The sequence below is a fragment of the Taudactylus pleione genome, unplaced genomic scaffold, assembly GCF_031769625.1.
Source record: "Taudactylus pleione unplaced genomic scaffold, aTauple2 ptg000231l, whole genome shotgun sequence".
In the NCBI taxonomy this organism is placed as follows: Eukaryota; Metazoa; Chordata; class Amphibia; order Anura; family Myobatrachidae; genus Taudactylus; species Taudactylus pleione.
The window spans coordinates 4,205,619-4,231,285 of NW_028284633.1; the positions used below are offsets into that span (position 1 = coordinate 4,205,619).

Sequence of the window (25,667 nt, forward strand, 5' to 3'; positions counted from 1 at the left end):
CCTCTCTCAGTGATCCCTTCCACATTCCCCTCTCTCTCAAAGTTCCCCTCCACATTCCCCTCTCTCACTCAGCGTTCCCCTCTCTCAGCAATCCCCTCCACATCTCCCTCTCTCTCAGAAATCCCCCCTACATACCCTCTTTCTCTCTCAGCAATCCCGTTCACATTCTCCTCTCTCTCTCTCAGCAATCCTGTTCACATTCCCCTCTCTCTTTCTCTCTCTCTCTCTCTCTCTCTCTCAGCAATCCCATTCATATTCCCCTCTTTCTCTCAGCATTCCCCTCCACATTCCACCCTCTCTCAGCGATCCAGTCCACATTCCCCTCTCTCTGTGATTCTGTTCACATTCCCCTCTCTCTCTCAACATTCCCCTCCACATTCCCCTTTCTCTCTCAGCAATCCCCTCCACATTCCCCTCTCTCTCTCTCTCAGCAGTCCTGTTCACATTCCCCTCTCTCTCTCTCAGCAATCCCCTCCACAAGCCCTCTCTCTCTCTTTCTCTCTTTCAACAATCCCGTTCACATTCCCCTCTCTCTCTCTCTCTCTCTCTCTCAGCATTCCCCTCCACATTCCCCTCTCTCTCTCAGCAATCCCCTCCACATTCCCCTCTCTCTCTCTCTCTCTCTCTCAGCAGTCCTGTTCACATTCCCCCCTCTCTCTCTCAGCAATCCCCTCCACATTCCCCTCTCTCTCTCTTTCTCTCTTTTAACAATCCCGTTCACATTCCCCTCTCTCTCTCAGCGATCCCCTCCACATTCCCTTCTCTCTCAGCAATCCCCCCCACATACCATTCTCTGTCTCAGCGATCCCCTCCACATTCCCCTCTCTCTCTGTGATCCCCTCCACATTCCCTTCTCTCAGTGATCCCCTCCACATTCCCCTCTCTCTCTCAGTGATCCCCTTCACATTCCCTTCTCTCTCTCAGTGATCCCCTCCACATCCCCCTCTCTCTCTCAGTGATCCCCTCCACATTCCCCTCTCTCTCAGTGATCCCCTGTACATTCCCCTGACTCTTAGCAATCCACTCCACATCCCCCTCTCTTTCTCAGTGATCCCCACCACATTCCCCTCTCTCTCAGTGATCCCCTCTACATTCCCATCTCTTAGCAATCCACTCCACATTCCCCTCTCTCAGCAATCCCCTCCACATTCCCCTCTCTCTCACTGATCCTCTTCACATTCCCCTCTTTCAGCAATCCCCTCCACATTCCCCTCTCTCTCATTGATCCCCTTCTCATTCCCCTCTCTCAGCAATCCCCTCCATATTCCCTTATCTATTTCAGCAATCCCCTCCACATTCCCCTCTCTCTCTCTCTCTCTCAGCAATCCTGTTCACATTCCCCTCTCTCTCTCTTTCTCTCTCTCAACAATCCTGTTCACATTCCCCTCTCTCTCTCAGCGATCCCCTCCACATTCCCTTCTCTCTCAGCGATCCCGTTCACATTCCTCTCTCTCTCTCAGCATTCCCCTCCACATTCCCCTCTCTCTCTCTCTCTCTCTCTCTCTCTCTCTCTCAGCAATCCTGTTCACATTCCCCCCTCTCTCTCTCTCTCTCTCTCTCTCTCTCTCAGCAATCCCCTCTGCATTCCCCTCTCTCTCTCTCTCTCTCTCTCTCTCTCTCCCTCTCTCTCAGCAATCCTGTTCACATTCCCCTCTCTCTCTCTCTCTCTCTCTCTCTCTCTCAGCAATCCCCTCCACATTCCCCTCTCTCTGTCAGCGATCCCCTCCACATTCCCTTCTCTCTCAGCGATCCCCTCCATATTCCCCTCTCTCTCTTAAAATTCCCCTCCTTAGAGATCCCCTGCACATTCCTTTCTCTCTCAGCGATGCACCCCACATTCCCCTCTCACTCAGTGATCCCCTCCACATTCCCTTCTCTCTCTAAGCGATGCCCCCCACATTCCCCTCTCTCTCTCAGCGATCTCCTCCACATTCCCTTCTCTCTCTCAGCATTCCCCCCCACATTCCCCTCTCTCAGCGTTCCCCTCTCTCAGCAATCCCCTCCACATTTCCCTCTCTCTCAGAAATCCCCCCCACATACACTCTCTCTCTCTGAGCAATCCTGTTCACATTCCCCTCTCTCTCTCAGCAATCCCATTCACATTCCCCTCTCTCTCTCTCAGCAATCCTGTTCACATTCCCCTCTCTCTCTGTCAGCGATCCCCTCCATATTCCCCTCTCTCTCAGCGATTCCTTCCATATTCCCCTCTCTCTCTCTCTCTCTCTCTCTGAAAATTCCCCTCCACAATAGCGATCCCCTGCACATTCCCTTCTCACTCAGTGATCCCCTCCACATTCCCCTCTCACTCAGTGATCCCCTCCACATTCCCTTCTCTCTCTCAGCATTCCACCCCACATTCCCCTCTCTCTCTGTGTTCCCCTCCACATTCCCCTCTCTCTCTCAGTGATCCCCTCCACATTTCCCTCTTTCAGCGATCCCCTCCACATTCCCCTCTCTCTCTCTCAGCATTCCCCTCTTTCAGCGATCCCCTCCACATTCCCCTCTCTCTCTCTCAGCATTCCCCTCTCTCTCAGCAAACCCCTCCACATTCCCCTCTCTCAGAAATTCCCCCCACATACCCTCTCTCTCAGCAATCCCCTCCACATTTCCATTTCTCTGCAATCCCCTCCATATTCCCCTCTCTCTCTCAGCGATCCCCTCCACATTTTCATCTCTCACAGCAATCCCCTCTGCATTCCACTCCTTTTTCTCTCAGTGATCCCCTTCACATTCCCCTCTCTCTCAGTGATCCCCTCCACATTTCCCTCTCTCTCAGCGTTCCTCTCCATTCACTTGTCTCTCTCAGCGATCTCCTGCACATTCCACTCTCTCTCTCTCAGTTTTCCCCTCCACATTTCCCCTCTCACTCAGCAATCCCCTCCACATTCCCCTCTCTCTCAGCATTCCCCTCCACATTCCCCTCTCTCTCTCAGTGATCCCCTCCACATTCCCCTCTCTCTCTCAGCGATCCCCTCCACATTCCCCTCTCTCTCTCAGTGATCCCCTCCACATTCCCCTCTCTCTCAGTGATCCCCTCCACATTCCCCTCTCTCAGCGTTCCCCTCCACATTTCCCCTCTCACTCAGCAAATCCCTCCATATTGCCATCTCTCTCAGCGATCCCTTCCACATTCCCCTCTCTCTCAGCATTCCCCTCCACATTCCCCTCTCTCTCTCAGTGATCCCCTACACATTCCCCTCTCTCTCAGCGACCCCCTCCACATTCCCCTCTCTCTCTCTCAGCGATCCCCTCCACATTCCTCTCTCTCTCAGCATTCCCCTCCACATTTCCCCTCTCACTCAGCAATCCCCTCCATATTGCCATCTCTCTCAGCGATCCCTTCCACATTCCCCTCTCTCTCTTAGTGATCCACTGCACATTCCCGTCTCACTGAGCAATCCCCTCCATATTGCCATCTCTCTCAGCGATCCCCTCCACATTTCCCTCTCTCTCAGCAATCCTCTCCACATTCCCCTCTCTCTCTCTCAGCGTTCCCCTCCACATTTCCCCTCTCACTCAGCAATCCCCTCCATATTGCCATCTTTCTCAGCGATCCCTTCCACATTCCCCTCTCTCTTAGCGATCCACTGCACATTCCCCTCTTACTGAGCAATATCCTCCATATTGCCATCTCTCTCAGCGATCCCCTCCATATTCCCCTCTCTCTCTCAGCAATCCCCTCCACATTCCCCTCTCTCTCTCAGCAATCCCCTCCACTTTCCCCTCTCTCTCTCAGTGATCCCCTCCACATTCCCCTCTCTCTCACCGATCCCCTCAACATTCCCCTCTCTCTCTCTCAGGAATCCCCTCCACATTCCCTTCTCTCTCAGCGATCCCCCCACATACCCTTCTCTGTCTCAGCGATCCCCTCCACATTCCCCTCTCTCTCAGTGATCCCCTCCACATTCCCCTCTCTCTCAGTGATCCCCTCTACATTCCCCTGACTCTTAGCAATCCACTCCACATCCCCCTCTCTCTCTCTCTCTCTCTCTCTCTCAGTGATCCCCTCTACATTCCCCTTTCTCTCAGTGATCCCCTACACATTCCCCTCTCTCTCTCTCTCCGATCCCCTCAACATTCCCCTCTCTCTCTCTCAGGAATCCCCTCCACATTCCCTTCTCTCTCAGCGATCCCCCCACATAACCCTTCTCTGTCTCAGCGATTCCCTCCACATTCCCCTCTCTCTGTGATCCCCTCCACATTCCCCTCTCTCTCAGTGATCCCCTCTACATTCCCTTGACTCTTAGCAATCCACTCCACATCCCCCTCTCTCTCTCAGTGATCCCCACCACATTCCCCTTTCTCTCAGTGATCCCCTCTACATTCCCGTCTCTTAGCAATCCCCTCCACATTCCCCTTTCTCTCAGTGATCCCCTTCTCATTCCCCTCTCTCAGCAATCCCCTCCATATTCCCCTATCTAGTTCAGCAATCTCCCCACATTCCCCTGTGTGTAAGTGACCCCCACACATTCCGCTCTCTCACACACACATACCTCCCAACGGTCCTGATTCCAGCGGGACAGTCTCGCTTTAGAGGCACTGTCCCGCAGTCCCAGCCGCAGGCCGCAGTGTCCTTTGGGAGGAGGGAAGTTGGGGAGATCACTGTCTCACCGCTGCTCTGCAGATCTCAGCAGTGGTGACTGAACGATGCGTGCATGCATCCACATACACTGTGCCGGCTCTGTTAGAGACTGGGGGCCTGTCCAGCAAGCCCCTAGCATAACGAAAATGGGAAGTGGTTCGCGGACACATCCCTTGTTGATAGGCCACGTCCCCAATTTTTCAACACGCGCAGGTGTCCCTCCTTTCCAGCTTCAGAATTTGGGAAGTATGCACACACACACACATACTGTGTACACACACACACAAATACATACATACATACTGTACACATACATACATACTGTACACACATACATACTGTACACATACATACTGTACACACATACATACTGTATACGTAAATACTGTACACACACATACATACTGTACACACATACATACTGTACACATACATACATACATACTGTACACAAATACATACTGTATACGTACATACTGTACACACATACATACTGTACACACATACATACTGTAAACACACATACATACTGTACACAGATACATACTGTATACGTAAATACTGTACACACATACATACTGTACACACATGCATACATACTGTACACACATACATACTGTATACGTACATACTGTACACACATACATACTTTACACGTACGTACGTACGTACGTACGTACTGCACACATACATACATACTGTACACATACATACGTATGTACGTACATACATACTGTACACATACATACAGTACACGTACGTACGTACGTACGTACGTACGTACGTACTGTACACATACATACATATGTTACTGTACACATACTGTACTCACAGTTACATACATACTGTACATATACATACTGTACACACACTTACAAACATACAGTACACATACATACTTTACACACACTTACATACTGTACTCATACATACTGTTCACACATACATACTGTACACACACTGACATACATTCATACTGTACACACACATATGTACATACATACTGTACACATATATACTGTAGACACACTTATATACTGTACACATACATACTGTAGACACACTTATATACTGTACACATACATACTGCACACACACTTCTATACTGTACACATACATACTGCATACACACATACATACTGTACACATACATACTGTACACACACTTACATACATACTGTACACACACATACATACAGTACACACACTTACATACATACAGTACACACACTTACATACTGTACACATACATACATACATACATACAGTACACACACATACTGTATACATACATACAGTACATACACTTACATACATACTGTACACATACATAAATACTGTACACATACATACAGTACACACACATACTGTTCACATACATACATACATACAGTACACACACTTACATACTGTACACATACATACAGTACACACACATACATACTATACACATACATACATACAGTACACACACTTACATACTGTACAGATACAGTGCACACACTTACATACTGTACACATACATACAATACACATACATATTGTACACACACTTATATACTGTACACACACTTACATACTGTACACATACATACTGTACACACACTTATATACTGTACACACACTTACATACTGCACACATACATACTGTACACACACTTCTATACTGTACACATACATACTGTACACACGCATACATACTGTACACACACATACATACTGCACACATACATACTGTACACACACTTCTATACTGTACACATACATACTGTACACACGCATACATACTGTCCACACACATACATACTGTACACACACTTACATACATACTGTACACACACATACGTACTGTACACGTACGTACGTACGTACGTACGTACGTACGTACATACTGTACACATACATACTGTACACATACATACTTATGTACGTACGTACATACATACTGCACACATACTGTACACGTACGTACGTACGTACGTACGTACGTACGTACGTACGAACTGTACACATACATATATACTGTACACATACTGTACACACACTTGCATACATACTGTACACATACATACTGTACACACTTACATACATACTGCACACACACTTACAAACATACTGTACACATAAATACTTTACCCACACTTACATACTGTACATATACATACTGTACACACACTGACATACATACATACTGTATTCACACATACTGTACACATATGTACATACATACTGTACACATACATACTGTGCACACACTTACATACTGTACACATACATACTGTACACACACTTACATACATACTGTACACATACATACTGTACACACACTTACATACTGTACACAAACATACATACTGTACACACACTTAAATACTGTACACATACATACTGTACACACACATACATACTTTACACATACATACTGTACACACATACATACTGTATACATACATACTGTACACACACATACATACTGTACACACATACATACTGTACGCACACTTACATACCGTATACATATATACTATACACACACTTACATTCTGTACACTTACATACTGTACACACACATACTGTACACACACTTACATACAAACTGTACACACATTTACATACATACTGTACACACACTTACATACTGTACACACACTTATATACTGTACACACATACATACTGTACACACACTTACAAACTGTACACACACTTACATACTGCACTCATACATACTGTACACACACTTACATACATACTGTACACATACATACTGTATACACACTTATATACTGTACACATACATACTGTACACACATACATACTGTACACACACATACAGTACACATACATGCATACAGTACACACACTTACATACAGTACACAGACTTGCACATACTGTATCCATACATACAGTACACACACTTACATACTGTACACATACATACATACAGTACACACACTTACATACTGTTCACATACATACAGTACACACACTTACATACTGTACACATACATACATACAGTACACACACTTACATACATACTGTACATACATACATACTGTACACACTTACATACATACTGTACACATACATACTGTATACACACATACATACTGTACACACACTTAAATACTGTACACATACATACTGTACACACATACATACTGTACACATACATACTGTACACACATACATACTGTATACATACATACTGTACACACATATATACTGTACGCACACTTACATACTGTATACATACATACTGTACCCACACTTACATACCGTACACACATTTACATTCTGTACACTTACATACTGTACACACACATACTGTACACACACTTACATACAAACTGTACACACATTTACATACATACTGTACACATACATACATACTGTACACACACTTACATACATACTGTACACACACATACAAACTGTACACACACTTACATACTGTACACATACATACTGTACACACAATTACATACATACTGTACACATACATACTGTATACACACATACATACTGTACACACATACATACTGTACACATACATACTGTACACACATACATACTGTACACACACTTACATACATACTGTACACACACATACAGTACACATACATGCAGACAGTACACAGACTTGCCCATACTGTATACATACATACAGTACACACACTTACATACATACTGTACACATACATACAGTACACACACTTACATACTGTACACATACATACATACATACATACAGTACACACACTTACATACATACTGTACACACTTACATACATACTGTACACATACATACTGTATACACACATACATACTGTACACACACTTACATACTGTACACAAACATACATACTGTACACACACTTAAATACTGTACACATACATACTGCACACATACATACTGTACACATACATACTGTACACATACATACTGTACACACATACATACTGTACACACACATACATACTGTACGCACACTTACATACTGTATACATACATACTGTACACACACATACATACTGTACGCACACTTACATACTGTATACATACATACTGTACCCACACTTACATACCGTATACACACTTACATTCATGCACTTACATACTGTACACACACATACTGTACACACACTTACATACAAACTGTACACACATTTACATACTGTACACATACATACATTCATACTGTACACACACTTATATACTGTACACACATACATACTGTACACACACATACTGTACACACACTTACATACATACTGTACACACACTTACAAACTGTACACACACTTACATACTGTACACATACATACTGTACACACACTTACATACATACTGTACACATACATACTGTACACACACTTACATACATACTGTACACACACATACATACTGTACACATACATACTGTACACACATACATACTGTACACACACTTACATACATACTGTACACACACATACAGTACACATACATGCATACAGTACACACACTTACAGTACACAGACTTGCACATACTGTATACATACATACAGTACACACACTTACATACATACTGTACACATACATACATACATACATACAGTACACACACTTACATACTGTTCACATACATACAGTACACACACTTACATACTGTACACATACATACATACAGTACACACACTTACATACATACTGTACATACATACTGTACACGTACATACAGTACACACACTTACATACTGTACACATATAGTACACACACTTACATACTGTACACATACATACAGTACACACACTTACATACTGTACACATACATACATACATACATACAGTACACACTTACATACTGTACACATACATACAGTACACACACTTACATACATACTGTACACATACATACTGTACACATATATACATACAGTACACACACATACTGTACACATATATACAGTACACACACATACTGTACACATATATACAGTACACACACATACATACTGTACACACACTTACATACTGTACACACACTTACATACATACTGTACACACACTTACATACTGTACACACATTTACATACATACTGTACACACATACATACTGTACACACATTTACATACATACTGTACACACATACATACTGTACACACACTTACATACTGTACACACTTACATACATACTGTATACATACATACTGTACACACATACATACTGTACACACACATACATACACACTGTACACACATGCATTCACACTGTACACATACATACATACTGTACACACACACACACATACACACTGTACACATACATACAGTACACTCACTTACATACATACTGTACACACACTTACATACTGTACACACATTTACATACATACTGTACACACATACATACTGTACACACATTTACATACATACTGTACACACATACATACTGTACACACACTTTCATACTGTACACACTTACATACATACTGTATACATACATACTGTACACACATACATACTGTACACACACATACATACACACTGTACACACATGCATTCACACTGTACACATACATACATACATACTGTACACACACACACATACACACTGTACACATACATACAGTACACTCACTTACATACATACTGTACACACACTTACATACAAACTGTACACACATTTACATACTGTACACATACATACATTCATACTGTACACACACTTATATACTGTACACACATACATACTGTACACACACATACTGTACACACACATACATACATACTGTACACACACTTACAAACTGTACACACACTTACATACTGTACACATACATACTGTACACACACTTACATACATACTGTACACATACATACTGTACACACATACATACTGTACACATACATACTGTACACACACTTACATACATACTGTACACACACATACATACTGTACACACATACATACTGTACACACACTTACATACATACTGTACACACACATACAGTACACATACATGCATACAGTACACACACTTACATACATACTGTACACATACATACATACAGTACACACACTTACATACTGTTCACATACATACAGTACACACACTTACATACTGTACACATACATACATACAGTACACACACTTACATACATACTGTACATACATACTGTACACGTACATACAGTACACACACTTACATACTGTACACATATAGTACACACACTTACATACTGTACACATACATACAGTACACACACTTACATACTGTACACATACATACATACAGTACACACTTACATACTGTACACATACATACAGTACACACACTTACATACATACTGTACACATACATACTGTACACATATATACATACAGTACACACACATACTGTACACATATATACAGTACACACACATACTGTACACATATATACAGTACACACACATACATACTGTACACACACTTACATACTGTACACACACTTACATACATACTGTACACACACTTACATACTGTACACACATTTACATACATACTGTACACACATACATACTGTACACACATTTACATACATACTGTACACACACTTACATACTGTACACACTTACATACATACTGTATACATACATACTGTACACACATACATACTGTACACATACATACTGTACACACACATACATACACACTGTACACACATGCATTCACACTGTACACATACATACATACATACTGTACACACACACACACATACACACTGTACACATACATACAGTACACTCACTTACATACATACTGTACACACACTTACATACTGTACACACATTTACATACATACTGTACACACATACATACTGTACACACATTTACATACATACTGTACACACATACATACTGTACACACACTTACATACTGTACACACACTTACATACTGTATACATACATACTGTACACACATACATACTGTACACATACATACTGTACACACACATACATACACACTGTACACACATGCATTCACACTGTACACATACATACATACATACTGTACACACACACACATACACACTGTACACATACATACAGTACACACACTTACATACATACTGTACACATTCATACATCATACCTCCCAACTGTCCCGCTTCCAGTGGGACAGTCCCGTTTTTCTGGGACTGTCCTGCTGTCCCGCCTGCGGGCCGCAATGTCCCGCGGTGGCGGGTAAGTTTGGGAGAGCACACCCGCTGCTCTGCCTAGCAGAGCAGCGGGTATGCAGAAGGTGAACAGATGCCGTGCGCATCGCACGGCATCTGTTCACTAGCGTAGGGAGAGCTTGGGGGGCTGCCCATCATCTCTAAGAGAGCTGGGCACACCCCCTATAGTGACGAAAACGGGGGGAAGCCGCGAGGCTCCGCCCTGTTTTCAGTTGTCTCCGCCCCTTTCTCGGAAGCCACGCCCCTTGTTCGGGCGCGCGCCCTGTCCCTCCTTCCCATTATGAAATCTTGGAAGATATGCATACATATATACTGTACACACACATACAGTACACATACATACATACACACTGTACACACACCTGCCTGTCACACAATATAGTTCCCCTCACCCACTTATCTTTTTCTTTCTCCCGATAAGCCCCACCCCATTTGCTTTCTCCAGCCTCTTCAGTTCCTGGGAAAGGAAACCTGGCTCCCCATTGGTCGATGGCAGCCATCTTTCTGTAGCCTACCACGGGGGGCAGCCATTTTCTGTTAGCCCCTGGTGCACGGTTAGGACTAGAGTATAGAGCGCAGATGGACATGTGACGTCACACCCACGTGACCCGGCCTGAAAGGGGGAGGGGCGGGGATGGTAACGGGGGACCAAAAGTGTCCCCTCGTGGGCTCCCTGCGCTCGCCACGCTTCGGGCACGGTGGCTCGCTGCGCTCACCACAATTATTTATTCCCCCTCTATGCCCTCGTGGATGGTAACGCAGGAGCGGTCCAGCCTCCTGCAGCGGTCACGTGGTGGATACGTCACAGAGGTCCTTTCTCCAACTTGGAAATAGCAGCAACCCTGGTGCAGCCTCACACTGTCAGATCACTCTTTGTTAGATGCACAGTCACACAGACAGTCAGAGCTGCCAGGGAGGGAGCAGGAGGACCTGATTCATTAAATGGTAAAGACTAGTTCCACTTCAGTTATTGTATGTGGAAGTGACGTGCACTGAGGGCGGAAGTGTAGTTTCCTGCCCACACAGTGCACCAAAAAAAGAAAGTTGACCCCTCGCGGGCTCGCTTCGCTCGCCACGCTTCGGGCGTCGTGGCTCGCTACGCTCGCCACATGGTTATTTTCCACCTCTATGCCCACTTGAATTGTAGGGAATGACGTTGGACACTGGCTGATGACGTCATGATCAATCCCTGCATGGGCCCCTCTCTCAGTAAGTGCCCGGGACTCTAGACTCGCCAGTAACCCCCTGATGCAGACCCTCCGACATGACCCGTTCCATTAGGTACAGAATGCTCTGCTCCTGGACTTCCTTCTTAATGTATGATTGCAGCCACCTGTGCTGAAACACCTGTCTCTTCTGTTACCTAGTTTAGCACAGGTGACGGCAATCATATATCAGGTGGGAAGTCCAGGAGCAGAGTGTTTTGTACCTAATGGAACGGTCATGTTGGAGGGTAGGCTGATGGTGGCCCCGGTAATGTTACTTGGCGCCTGCGCAGCTGACCGATAATCGCACAAATGCGTAATCAGCATTGGGTCCATCTCTGAATCAGCCCCACAGTGTGGAATGAGGAAACAAAAGTGGATTGAGTCTGCGCATATTCCTAATGCTGCTCGCTGCGCCACGGAAGTCAGTTTGCACAGTTTTCTGCTGTGTTATTAATCTTAGATATGAAATAGAGAGACAGATAGATAGGGGGCGATTCAATTCAACGCGATGTTGAATAGCCGCGGGAGGGAGCTGCCGCAGCTATTCAATTCACCCCGCTGTTTGGGCGTGCTAAGGATTTGTTCTCGCACACCCCCCTGGGGATGCGAAGAGAAATCCAACCAAAGTGTTTTTATGTTTAGCACGACGCTAACAGCCGTGCGCCCGGCACTTTGGTGAGAGAATGAAGGGTTAACGTGCCTTAACACCCTTGTTAAGGTGCGATAACCATCATTCTCCGACCACACAACGCACTGAATTGAATAGCTCTGGGAGCTCACTCCCACCGCTATTCAATTTGCGTTGAATTGAATCGTCCCCATAGATAGATAGATATGAAATAGATACAGAGCCATAACTTGTGTTACCGCTCCCAGTGCAGGCCACGCCCCCTCCGTGTTACCTTATAGATAGATATGAGATAGATAGATTTTAGATAGATATGAGGCAGAAAGATAGATAGATAGATATGAGACAGAAAGATAAATAGATATGAGATAGATAGATAGAGAGAGAGAGATGAGACAGAAAGATAAATAGATATGGGATAGATAGATAGATAGATAGATAGATAGATAGATAGATAGATAGATAGAGATGAGACAGAAAGATAAATAGATAGATATGAGATACTGTAGATATGGGATAGATAGATAGATAGATAGATAGATATGAGGCAGAAAGATAGATATGGGTTAGATAGAGAGATAGATATTAGATAGAGCGATAGATATGGGATAGATAGAGAGATAGATATTAGATCGATAGATATAAGACAGAAAGATAAATAGATATGAGATACTGTAGATATGGGATAGATATGATATAGATAGATATTAGATATGAGACCAGGGGTGTATCTAGTGATCCAAGCGCCCTTGGCAATGTAATGGACTGGCACCCCCCCCCCATGCAGTGCCCCCAATAGTGATCCCCCCTATGCTGCATTGCCTCCAGTAGTAGCCCCCCTATACAGTGCCCCCAGTAGTAGTCCCACCATACAGTACCCCCCAGTAGTAGTCCCCCCTATATAGTGCCCCCAGTAGTGGCCACCCCCCTAAATTGTCCCCAGTATAGGCCACCCCTATACAGTGCCCCCAGTAGTGGCCACCCACCCCCTAAATTGTCCCCAGTTGTGGCCACCCCTATACAGTGCTCCCAGTAATGGCCACCCCCGTAAATTACCCCCAGTAGTGGCCACTCCTCTATAGTGCCCCCCAGTAATGGGTACCCCCCATAAAGTGCCCCCAGTAGCTGCCACCCCCTATTTCAGTGCCCCCCTGTAGTGCCAGGCTTACACACACAAACACACACACAAAGAACAAAAAAAACAATCAACTTACCTGATCCCCGCTCCTGACACATGAATCAGCCTTATATATAAAGTCAAAGGAAAGTCGCAGATCGAGATTCAATCATCCTATCATAGGACTAATATGTGATGCGACCATTCATAAATAATATAAACACTTAAATAAGTATTGTCTAAGTAGAAAAAGTATTGTCTAATAAAACAAGAGGCGAAAATATACAGCAGACCTCAAAACCCCAGTCCTCAAGTGAGAATTCATAGAGGAACTAGGAGGATACACCTCAAACAAAGTTTGAATACAAATGAGAATGATTCTAAAACATCTTGATAGGGGAACCTAAATAAGTATGCATATAATCATTTGTATGCAGTCTGATTGAATACAACTGGCAAAATAAGAATTAAGAGTTAAATCATGCATATGCAGTTATTCATTAGACAAATTCCTGGATCATGAGATGTCAGAACAAGGTACATAAATCAACCTTCCAAGACCGGTCTTGGATCAGCGTCTCAGTTCCACCTGTGACATAAATCACTTGTAATAATAATCATCACTAAAAATACTGGAGGTGCTAGTTAACACAAAATTTAAGAGTACGATGGAAATCTAAATTATATAGTGTTATTGCACCTATTAAATCAACACACCAGTGAAGAATCTCTGTCACCTAAAGGGGAAATAAAGTTTGTAAGAGCATATAACTTCCCAGTAGTGAGATCACTGGTTTAGATATGTACTAACATGATTATGCATTTGTTCATATGTGATGTAAAAAGCATTAACATATAAGTTCAATTAGTGAGAGTGTTGTACTTTATGACAAGATATTTTACCAAAGTGGTAAATGGAAAAAGTAAGGTCTGGAATAAATGGACGTGCAGTCGCTTCTGCTTTCCGCCATCTAGATCAGATGGGGGATGAGAGAGCGACTACAACGTGTATGCCAGATGAAACAAAACAGCGTTTCTGCTGTCTGAGAAGGTAGCTGCGTCTCTCCCCTGATACCAAAGGGCATTGCAGGGGGAGTCAAGCGCTAGAGACTCAGATGAGAGAGCGCTAGTAGAGAGATAGGGAAGTACCTGTAGGAAGAGCCTGTTCAATAGGACTGCAGTGAGGTGCGTGTGAGGTCCTGCTACTGTGAGCAATGAAGAGAGGACGCGCGTTTCGCCGGGAAGGCTTGGTCACCTGATCACCGGGAGATACTTCTGCTTACTACTAGATAAGGGGTGGAAGTCCAATCAGCAAGCTTAATTTCAGAGTGACTTTAGTGAGAGCCAATGATTCCAGGTTATTGGATAACCAATCAAATTCCACATTGGTGCTCGAGCGTGTGTTCAGATGTGATTAGCATATGTAAACAAACAGTGAGTCATCGTTCTCACTGTGTAAAGGGACTGCTATGTAGAGTTAAACAATCTTTATTTCGCTCACAGTGGCTTGAAGATATTAGGTGGGGAGAGAAAGCAAACATTAAATAAGTACTCCTATTGTGCATAGCAAAAATTGCGCATTACAGCAGATAAGTTAGACATATTAATTATCATATACGAATCATCAGGCAGTTGGTCTGGAAACGGAAATTAGGGACTTAAGTAAATAAATGTAAAAATTACAATAAAATAAATAGAGATAATGATATGCAAAAGAATGGTAATAAGAGTAAAGTATATAATACGGGGGGGGGAAATATTATATAAATAAGTATGCATGAAGTATAAATATGAAAATTTTTTAAAATAAATGACAATGCACGTAAAAATAAAATTAAATATAAGAAAAATAGAAATAGAAATGAAATATCAAATGAGTGAGAATAAAGTAACACATAGCAGATAAAAGAGCGTGAAATGGTTAAGACCATGTGAGAGAAGGTGGGCAAAAAGAAAGAAAAATAAATAGGAAAAAATATGAAAAATAATATAAGGTTAATAATTGAAAAACTTATTAAACAAATAAGGAGAATAGAAAAATGTAAAAAATAAATCGAGTGAGGGATTAAGTGGTAACACAAAGGTTTGATGAATAAGTGACACAAAGAGAGATATTGTTATGTTAGTGAAAAGAGGGGAATCAAGGGTGAAGGACAAATGAATATGAATCCCTATAGAATAGGGAGATGGGGAGCTTAATGAAGTGTAGATTATTTAACAATATTAGGGGTAAGTGCACCTAAATGGTAAGTGAGTGTGCGAAGTGAATGCAAGTGAGTGATAAGAAAATAATGGCAAAAATAATGGCAAGAATATAAAATAAGGGACAGTGGTTGGGTACCGAAGTATAAAAGATAAAAAAACCACAGTGAACTGGAGTATTAAATAAGTAAAAAGTGGGGTAATTACCCTGTAAGAAAGACACCATAATTGATATTCTCATTTAGTCCTCCTGGCATCTATGTCATTAAGCGAAAAATCCATTCACTTTCTTTCTTTTGTAAGGTTTTATTTAAATCTCCCCCTCTCAATCCAAGTTTGATTCGTTCCAGACAGAAGAACTTAAGATCCTGTAAGCATCCAGAGTGTTTGTGATAGAAATGTCTGGCTACAGAAGTGAGTTGTTTCATTTTTGAAATGTCTGTTCCTGCATTACGTATGTTGCCCAGATGTTCGAGGATCCTGATTTTAATTTTTAACCATCCTCGAAGTCATGCCTACATATTTCTTTTCGCAGGGGCATGTAATACAGTAGATAACATTAATGGTTTTACAGTTGAAGAACTCATTGATTTTGGTTGTTTGACCAAATCTATCTGTAATTGCTTCAATGTTTGTTACATGTGAACAAGTTTTGCAGTTACCACATGGATGGCTCCCCGCAGTAGTGGGGGTATGAATGTGATGGTTAGTAAGATGACTCCTAACCAAAAAATCTTTGAGGTTGGGTGCTCTCCGCCAACTCATATTGACCAGATGTAATATACTGTGGGCTGATCAGAGACGCACTTAAGGTGCGTACACACATAACGATTTTTTTAACAACGTTATAGTTAAATCGTTTGTAAAATCATTCATCTTTTTAAGCTGAACGATGAACGATAATTGTTCGTGCGCGTTCACGTTTGTAGTTCATCGTCCCGTCTGACTGTTCAACAAACGATTTTCGTTCAGGAAATCGTTCATATTGTGCAGAATGAACGATAAACAATGAGCGATTACCATTCACTGTATGCATGATTAAAAAAATCGTTCATCGTTCATGGTTTTTGAAAATCGTTCTTTATTTTAGTAACCAATGGTTTTTAGTGAACGATTTTCATTCACTTTTTCAAGGGAAAATCTGAACAAAAATCGTTCACTAAAATCGATGGTTACTAACACCGTTGTGTGTGTATGCAGCTTTACTGCTAATGATCATGAAGTTGAGCGATTTTTAGCAATTGCACATGCGTGAAAAACCCTAAAAATCCACAATACGCGTGTGTCCCAATGGAACGCCACAACATACCCAAAACCGATTCAGGTCCATGCATGAAGAACTGTTAGGGCAATGTGTGGGGTAGTGACTGGGAGGCGTTATCGGAGTCTAATGAGCATGTTATGGGACAAAAACAAAATATCGGCGCACAATCCCTATATAATGAAATGAATGATTGTCAGAGGTGTCTGGATATAATATAGGGTGGGATTTAATGGAATTGTTCTCATAAGTATATCAAACATAAAATAATGAGGAGATTGGCTCTGCTGATGTTCCTTCTTGGGTATATTGTGGGGATGAGTGGGGCCTGTATAATAAATAAGTCTGGCTGTGTGGACAATGCGGCGCCCCGCTGTTGTCTCTGGTGGTGCCCGGGGTGTCTACAGATCAGGTAGGAGACCACTTGGGCTGTGGGGCTCAGTGTCTGGACTGAGTTATCTGCCTGTGGCCTGGATAAGATGTTATGGGAGTCTCATGGGCGTGTTATGGGAGTCTCATGGTCATTTTATGGGAGTCTTATGGGCATGTTATGGGAGTCTCATGGGCATGTTATGGGAGTCTCATGGGCGTGTTATGGGAGTCTCATGGGCGTGTTATAGGAGTCTCATGGGCGTGTTATGGGAGTCTCATGGGCGTGTTATGGGAGTCTCATGGGCGTGTTATGGGAGTCTCATGGGCGTTTTATGGGAGTCTCATGGTCGTGTTATGGGAGTCTCATGGGCGTGTTATGGGAGTCTCATGGGCATGTTATGGGAGTCTCATGGGCATGTTATGGCAGTCTCATAGGCGTGTTATGGGAGTCTCATGGGTGTGTTATGGGAGTCTCATGGGTGTGTTATAGGAGTCTCATGGGCGTGCTATGGGAGTCTCATGGGCGTGTTATAGGAGTCTCATGGGCATGTTATGGGAGTCTCATGGGCATGTTATGGGAGTCTCATGGGCATGTTATGGTAGTCTCATGGGCGTGTTATAGGAGTCTCATGGGCGTGTTATGGTAGTCTCATGGGCGTGTTATAGGAGTCTCATGGGCGTGTTATGGGAGTCTCATGAGCGTGTTATGGGTGTCGTGGGCGTGTTATGGGAGTGTCGTGGGCGTGTTATGGGAGTCTCATGGGCGTGTTATGGGAGTCTCATGGGCGTGTTATGGGAGTCTCATGAGCGTGTTATGGGTGTCGTGGGCGTGTTATGGGAGTCTCGTGGGCGTGTTATGGGAGTCTCATGGGCGTGTTATGGGAGTCTCATGGGCGTGTTATGGGAGTCTCATGAGCGTGTTATGGGTGTCGTGGGCGTGTTATGGGAGTCTCGTGGGCGTGTTATGGGAGTCTCATGGGCGTGTTATGGGAGTCTCATGGGCGTGTTATGGTAGTCTCATGGGCGTGTTATAGGAGTCTCATGGGCGTGTTATGGGAGTCTCATGAGCGTGTTATGGGAGTGTCGTGGGCGTGTTATGGGAGTGTCGTGGGCGTGTTATGGGAGTTTCATGGGCATGTTATGGGAGTCTCATGGGCGTGTTATGATAGTCTCATGGGCGTGTTATGGGAGTGTCGTGGGCGTGTTATGGGAGTGTCGTGGGCGTGTTATGGGAGTCTCGTGGGCGTGTTATGGTAGTCTCATGGGTATGTTATTGGAGTCTCATGGGCATGTTATGGGAGTCTCATGGGAGTGTTATGGGAGTCTCATGGGCATGTTATGGGAGTCTCATGGGCATGTTATGGGAGTCTCATGGGCGTGTTATGGGAGTCTCATGGGCGTGTTATGGGAGTGTCGTGGGCGTGTTATGGGAGTATCATGGGCGTGTTATGGGAGTCTCATGGGCGTGTTATGGGAGTCTCATGGTCATGTTATGGGAGTCTCAGGGGCATGTTATGGGAGTCTCATGGGCATGTTATGGGAGTGTCTCATGGGCATGTTATGGGAGTCTCATGGGCGTGTTATGGGAGTCTCATGGGCATGTTATGGGAGTCTCATGGGCGTGTTATGGGAGTCTCATGGGCATGTTATGGGAGTCTCATGGGCATGTTATGGGAGCTATGCAAAGGGGCATTGTGTTGCACCAGCCCCTTAGTGTTCCTGACTGTACAGTGCCATTACATATTCCGAGTGTTCCTGACTGTACAGTGCCGTTACAAAGGCCGAGTGTTCCTGACTGTACAGTGCCGTTACATAGGCCGAGTGTTCCTGACTGTACAGTGCCGTTACATAGGCCGAGTGTTCCTGACTGTACAGTGCCGTTACATAGGCCGAGTGTTCCTGACTGTACAGTGCCGTTACATATTCCGAGTGTTCCTGACTGTACAGTGCCATTACATAGGCCGAGTGTTCCTGACTGTACAGTGCCGTTACATATTCCGAGTGTTCCTGACTGTACAGTGCCATTACATAGGCCGAGTGTTCCTGACAGGCGACACAGTAATGTTACTCAGCACCAATGTCATAACTTTACAACTCCTCTCACCTCCCATATGAAAACTTGTGTCTCTCCCACAGGCAGCGATGGAGCCGCACTGGATTGGAAAGGTTTCAAAGATGCCGACCAAGGGACTATGGAGAACAGCTCGGTCCATGGAAGCAGCACTCACAGACCGTCTAATGAGGTACCACTCATTCTATAGCACCTCCCCATCTCTGGCCCTGGCCTGCTGCAGTCCTCTGGAACTGAAGGAGTTAATGCCTTGCTATTGTTCTCTATACTCCCCCCCCCCTTCCTCTCTCTCTGTACATCCCATTATTCTTGCAAATAATTCCTCGTGTTTTGCTTTGCACCCCGGCCAATGCTTTATCTTACAGAATCTATGTCAGTGAGTCATGGAGAAATCAGACACTAATTTACTTTCTACTGTAGATACCGTACACCTGGCCCGCTGGCCGGGATCCTCCGCATTTCGCCTGTCAGCAGATTATTTTTTGCGTTGAATTTTCCTTGTGTTAAGTAATAAGCTGCAATGGACTATTTTATCCTTTCCTGAATAATAGCAGGGACATCTCAACAGCTGTGCATCTGGGTCAAAAAGCTCAAATAGCAAAGGAGAGCATGTCAGTTATTACTCTTCAAAGGGGTAATGACATCAAATGTAACAATGAACACGTTGAATGAGGTGCAGGGGGCGTGGCTTGTTTTGCCCCAGTGTTGTCTGGGTAAAGAGTGTGAGGTAGGAATTTCACAGACAGACCAGAAAAAGTGCACAAAAGGTTTTTTTTTGTTTTAATTTAAAGCTATTTCTTAGATCATAACTATAACGTAATATACTACAGTGCAAATATATTGTGTACTACTTCCCAGTCACGGAAATGAATTCATGTGGCAATAACCCAGAAGGTGAATGGACACTACTCCCCTGAGCTTAGAGTATGTTTCTATCATTTTTAGGAGAGTTTTTGGCTTTGCCGAGGGGAACACAGTCATATTCAGTCTGCAAAAAGACTTGGGGCCTGATTCAGACCCGCATGTGAGCACACAGCGCTCGAAACTGGGTAAATGTTGATCAACAGCTCGCCCCGTTTTGTAGGCGGGTCGGTGGGTGGCTGCACAAATGGAAGCGTTCCCGAACGAACGCCTGCCGCTTGTGGGTGGCCCTACTGACATCACACGTGATGTCAGTAGTGATCTTCCTGCTCTATTAAATATATATATAGAAAAAAGGACACTCACCAGGTAGTAGAGACATAAAATCACATCTTTATTTGTAACTCACTAAAATGTCATAGTAGTCGACGTTTCGGTCCTCATTGGAACTGTCATCAGGACAGAAGAGAAGTATATAAAGTATAGCCTAACACATCAGAGCTAGGCAGGGCTAAGATATATATGCCTTTTCGCTATCTTAGCCCGGCCTAGCTCTGACGTGTTAACAGGGCCGGTTCCAGAGCACCCTGTGCAGGCTCTTTACAGTGCGCCCCGACATCGCGCATGACGAACCCGCGCGCGACCATAAATGGAGGCGTGAGCTAATTACCATAGGCCACGCCCCCTATGTGACGTTATTTGGAGGTGTGCCTGCATGGTATGCCTCCAAATAACGTTAGGCTGGGGGGAGCCTCACTAACTGGGCTTCCCTCAACCCCTCTCCCATCACTGAATGGATGCCTTGCGCATGCGCGCAGCATCCATTCAGACTTCGGGGTCCAGCAGTGCCACACAGCTGTGGCGGTGGGGGTCCCCAACCTCCCGATTTCACCACCCGCGGGCCACTTCGGTGAAATCGGGATGTTGAGGGGTGCACCCTCTATGGGTTGCGCCCCTGTTCGACCGCACTGGTCGAACACCCCTAGAGCTGGCCCTGGGTGTTAAGGTGTGTACACACTAGGCGATTAAAGTGGACGACTCAATGATAACGATATCGTTCAGTCGTTCACTTTATCGTCCATTTTTTCACCTAAACGATGAACGATAACGACCAACGATGCGCGTTCCCGCAGATCGTTCGTCTTTATCGTTCGTCTGGCAAACATGCAGGCCAACCTGATGATATTGTCCAGTTGCTGCATGTTGGGGAATGGGGGAGAGAGCCGGGCGCTGAACGATATCGTTAATGATATCGTTCAGCGGGTGGGCTCAATGTCATGAACGACACTGAGCACACCCTGCCGGGGACACACTAGACGATATCGCTCAGGGAGCATATCGTCTAGTGTGTACGCACCATTAGGCTATATATACTTCTCATGTCTGCATTATGCCATATTTATTGTTTCACGGAGATACTTGGTGGGAGGGGCTTGTGAGTCTGCTCTGGCGATATAGGGAGCCTCAGACACTGGGTGTGCAGTCTGTGGTGACACATTGCCCTGTTTGCACCTTGTGTTACTGTCCTGATGACAGTTCCTGTGAGGACCGAAACGTTGACTTGACTACGACATTTTAGTGAGTTACAACTAAAGATGTGATTTTATTTCTCTACTACCTGGTGAGTGTCCTTTTTTCTATATTTCTGGATACCTTTGGGATAATGAGGAGAACCGCCGTGACATTCTTTTGAGTAAAGCTTTGAGTGCAGACTTAGGGCCTGATTCAGCAAGGAACGCACGCTAGCAGATGCACGCACCCTGCCGCTGCGTGAATATGCTAATCAATCCATACGCATGGAGGCACCCAGGAAAACATAAAGCCGCCCACCTATGCCGTGATTGACAGCGTAAAAACACCGGGAGCATCGAGCGCCATCAAATCTGCGTGTAAGCTAAGGGTAGACCTGACCCTGCCGCAGGATTTGAGAGATTCCTGCACGCAGAGAGGCGCCCGGCTGCGTGCGGCACCGCTGAGATTAACTTATGCATGCCCCTGTAATGGTGTGCGAACGCACAGGCACGCCTGCGTTCGGCCCGACAACATACCCTGTCAATCAACATCGGCGGTCCCTGCGTACTCTGGGCCTGATTCAGAGCCGGACGCTCTGACCAGAGCACTCGCTTTGAATCAGGGCCCTCCTACCTAAACTTGGAGCGGCCTCTTGGACGCTCGCATGACTGTGGGTTACCAATCACAGCTTATGCGAGCGTCCATGATGATGGTCGCGATGGTCAAGGCCATCGCGACCATCAGGCTTGCGACAAGACCCTTGTGATGTCAGTGGGGCCGGACCCAGACGGTAGGCGTTCCCATGGGAACACCTCCGTCCGGCAGCCACGCCCCCGGCATGCCCACCAAAGGGGGCGTGCTGTCACTCACCATCAACAGCACGCCCCCTTTGGTGCGAGACCCGGAGCGACAGCTTGGCTGTCGCTATCCGGGTCTCGTGCATGCGCACGACGGAGCTCCCTCCGTCGTGTGCATGCGCATTTGGGTACCATCGACCCGCTTGCGAGCATCCTGCGCTCGCGAGCGGGTCTGAATGAGACCCTCTGAGTGAGCCCTTAACGTTCTCAGCAACCTGTTTGCGCACGTGCAATGCGATGCATGCGCAGATTGCAAACATCGTGCGTTCTCTCACTTGCGTTGCTTGCTGAATCAGGCCCTTCGACATTTATATATATATATTTTGCGGCGTCACTTACCTGTGGGACATCCTGTGCAGACTCCTCCCGGGCAGCTAACCGCTCTGGCAAAACAGTGGCGTATCCTCGTGTGAGGGGCATGGCATCAAATGTTCTTACTGACTCATCAACGCCCAGCCCAATCCCCTGGACCTAGAAACATGAAAATCGGGGAGTATATTCCTTCCATGACGTAGGTGCCCACTAAGCAGGGATTATTCTACATTTGACTCCTAGGGGGCGAAAAGGGCTAAAATGTTTCCTCCCCCTGTGCAGTGTCCTGCCTGACTGACTCATTGCGGCTGTAGCACAGTTCAATATTCAAATATGGGAGCCAACCTAACTGCCACCCCAACTGCTGCCAAACATCACCGGCAGTTGGTGTGGCTCCACTATTTGAATATTGGACTGCGCTGCAGCGCCACCTCTGGCGTGTGGTCCTGATGTGGCTTGTGAGGCAGACAGCACTGCAAAAGGGGTAAATGTGTTTTCATGGCCCTCAATAGCTCTTAGGCCACAGGTGAGGGAGGGTAACGTGTTGGTACAGGTGTGAGCGAAGGAATGTATTACTACAGAGGTGAGGGAGGAAAATGTGTTACTACACAGATGAGAGTAATGTGTTACTACACAGATGAGGGAGAATAATGTGTTACTACACAGGTATGGGAGGGGAATGTCAAATGTGTTACTACAGGGTGAGGGAAGAGAATGTGTTACTATAGGGGTAAGTGTGGGCAATGTGTTACGCCAGAGGTGAGGGAGGGGAATAAGTTACTACAGGGGTGAGTAAGGGTAGTGTGTTACTCCAGAGGTGAGGGGTGGGAATAAATTACGACAGGGATGAGTGAGCATGATGTGTTACTACTAGTTTGAGGGAGGGATTGTATTTCTGCACAGGTGAGGGAGAGGGATGTTGAATGTGTTACAACACGGGCGAGCGAGGGTATGTAAGGATAATGTGTTACTATAGAGGTGAGGGAGTGGAATGTGTTATTAAACAGGTGAGGGAGGGTATAGTATTTCTATAGCAGTGATGCATTACTATAGAGGTGTGGGAGTGGAATGTGTTATTAAACAGGTGATTGACGGTAATGTCTTTCTATAGCAGTGATGCATTACTATAGAGGTGAGGGAGTGGAATGTGTTATTAAACAGGTGAGGGAGGGTAATGTCTTTCTATAGCAGTGATGTATTACTATAGAGGTGAGGGAGTGGAATGTGTTATTAGACAGGTGAGGGAGGGTAATGTCTTTCTATAGCAGTGATGCATTACTATAGAGGTGAGGGAGTGGAATGTGTTAGTACACAGGTGAGGGAGGGTAATGTCTTTCTATAGCAGTGATACATTACTATAGAGGTGAGGGAGTGGAATGTGTTAGTACACTGGTGAGGGAGGGTAACGTCTTACTTTAGCAGTGATACATTACTACAGGGGTGAGGGAGTGGAATGTGTTAGTACACTGGTGA

The 25,667-nt window shown here is 44.9% G+C and overlaps 1 protein-coding gene across 1 annotated transcript in view; it reads left to right on the forward strand.

Annotated features, from left to right (window-relative positions):
* The window catches only part of FAM131B (family with sequence similarity 131 member B), a 163,346-nt gene that overhangs the window by 61,056 nt on the left and 76,623 nt on the right, over positions 1–25,667 (forward strand). The window contains exon 2 of the mRNA XM_088479410.1: positions 20,718–20,824. Coding sequence (XP_088335536.1) covers positions 20,718–20,824 — 107 coding nt within the window. The remainder of the gene's footprint in view (positions 1–20,717; positions 20,825–25,667) is intronic.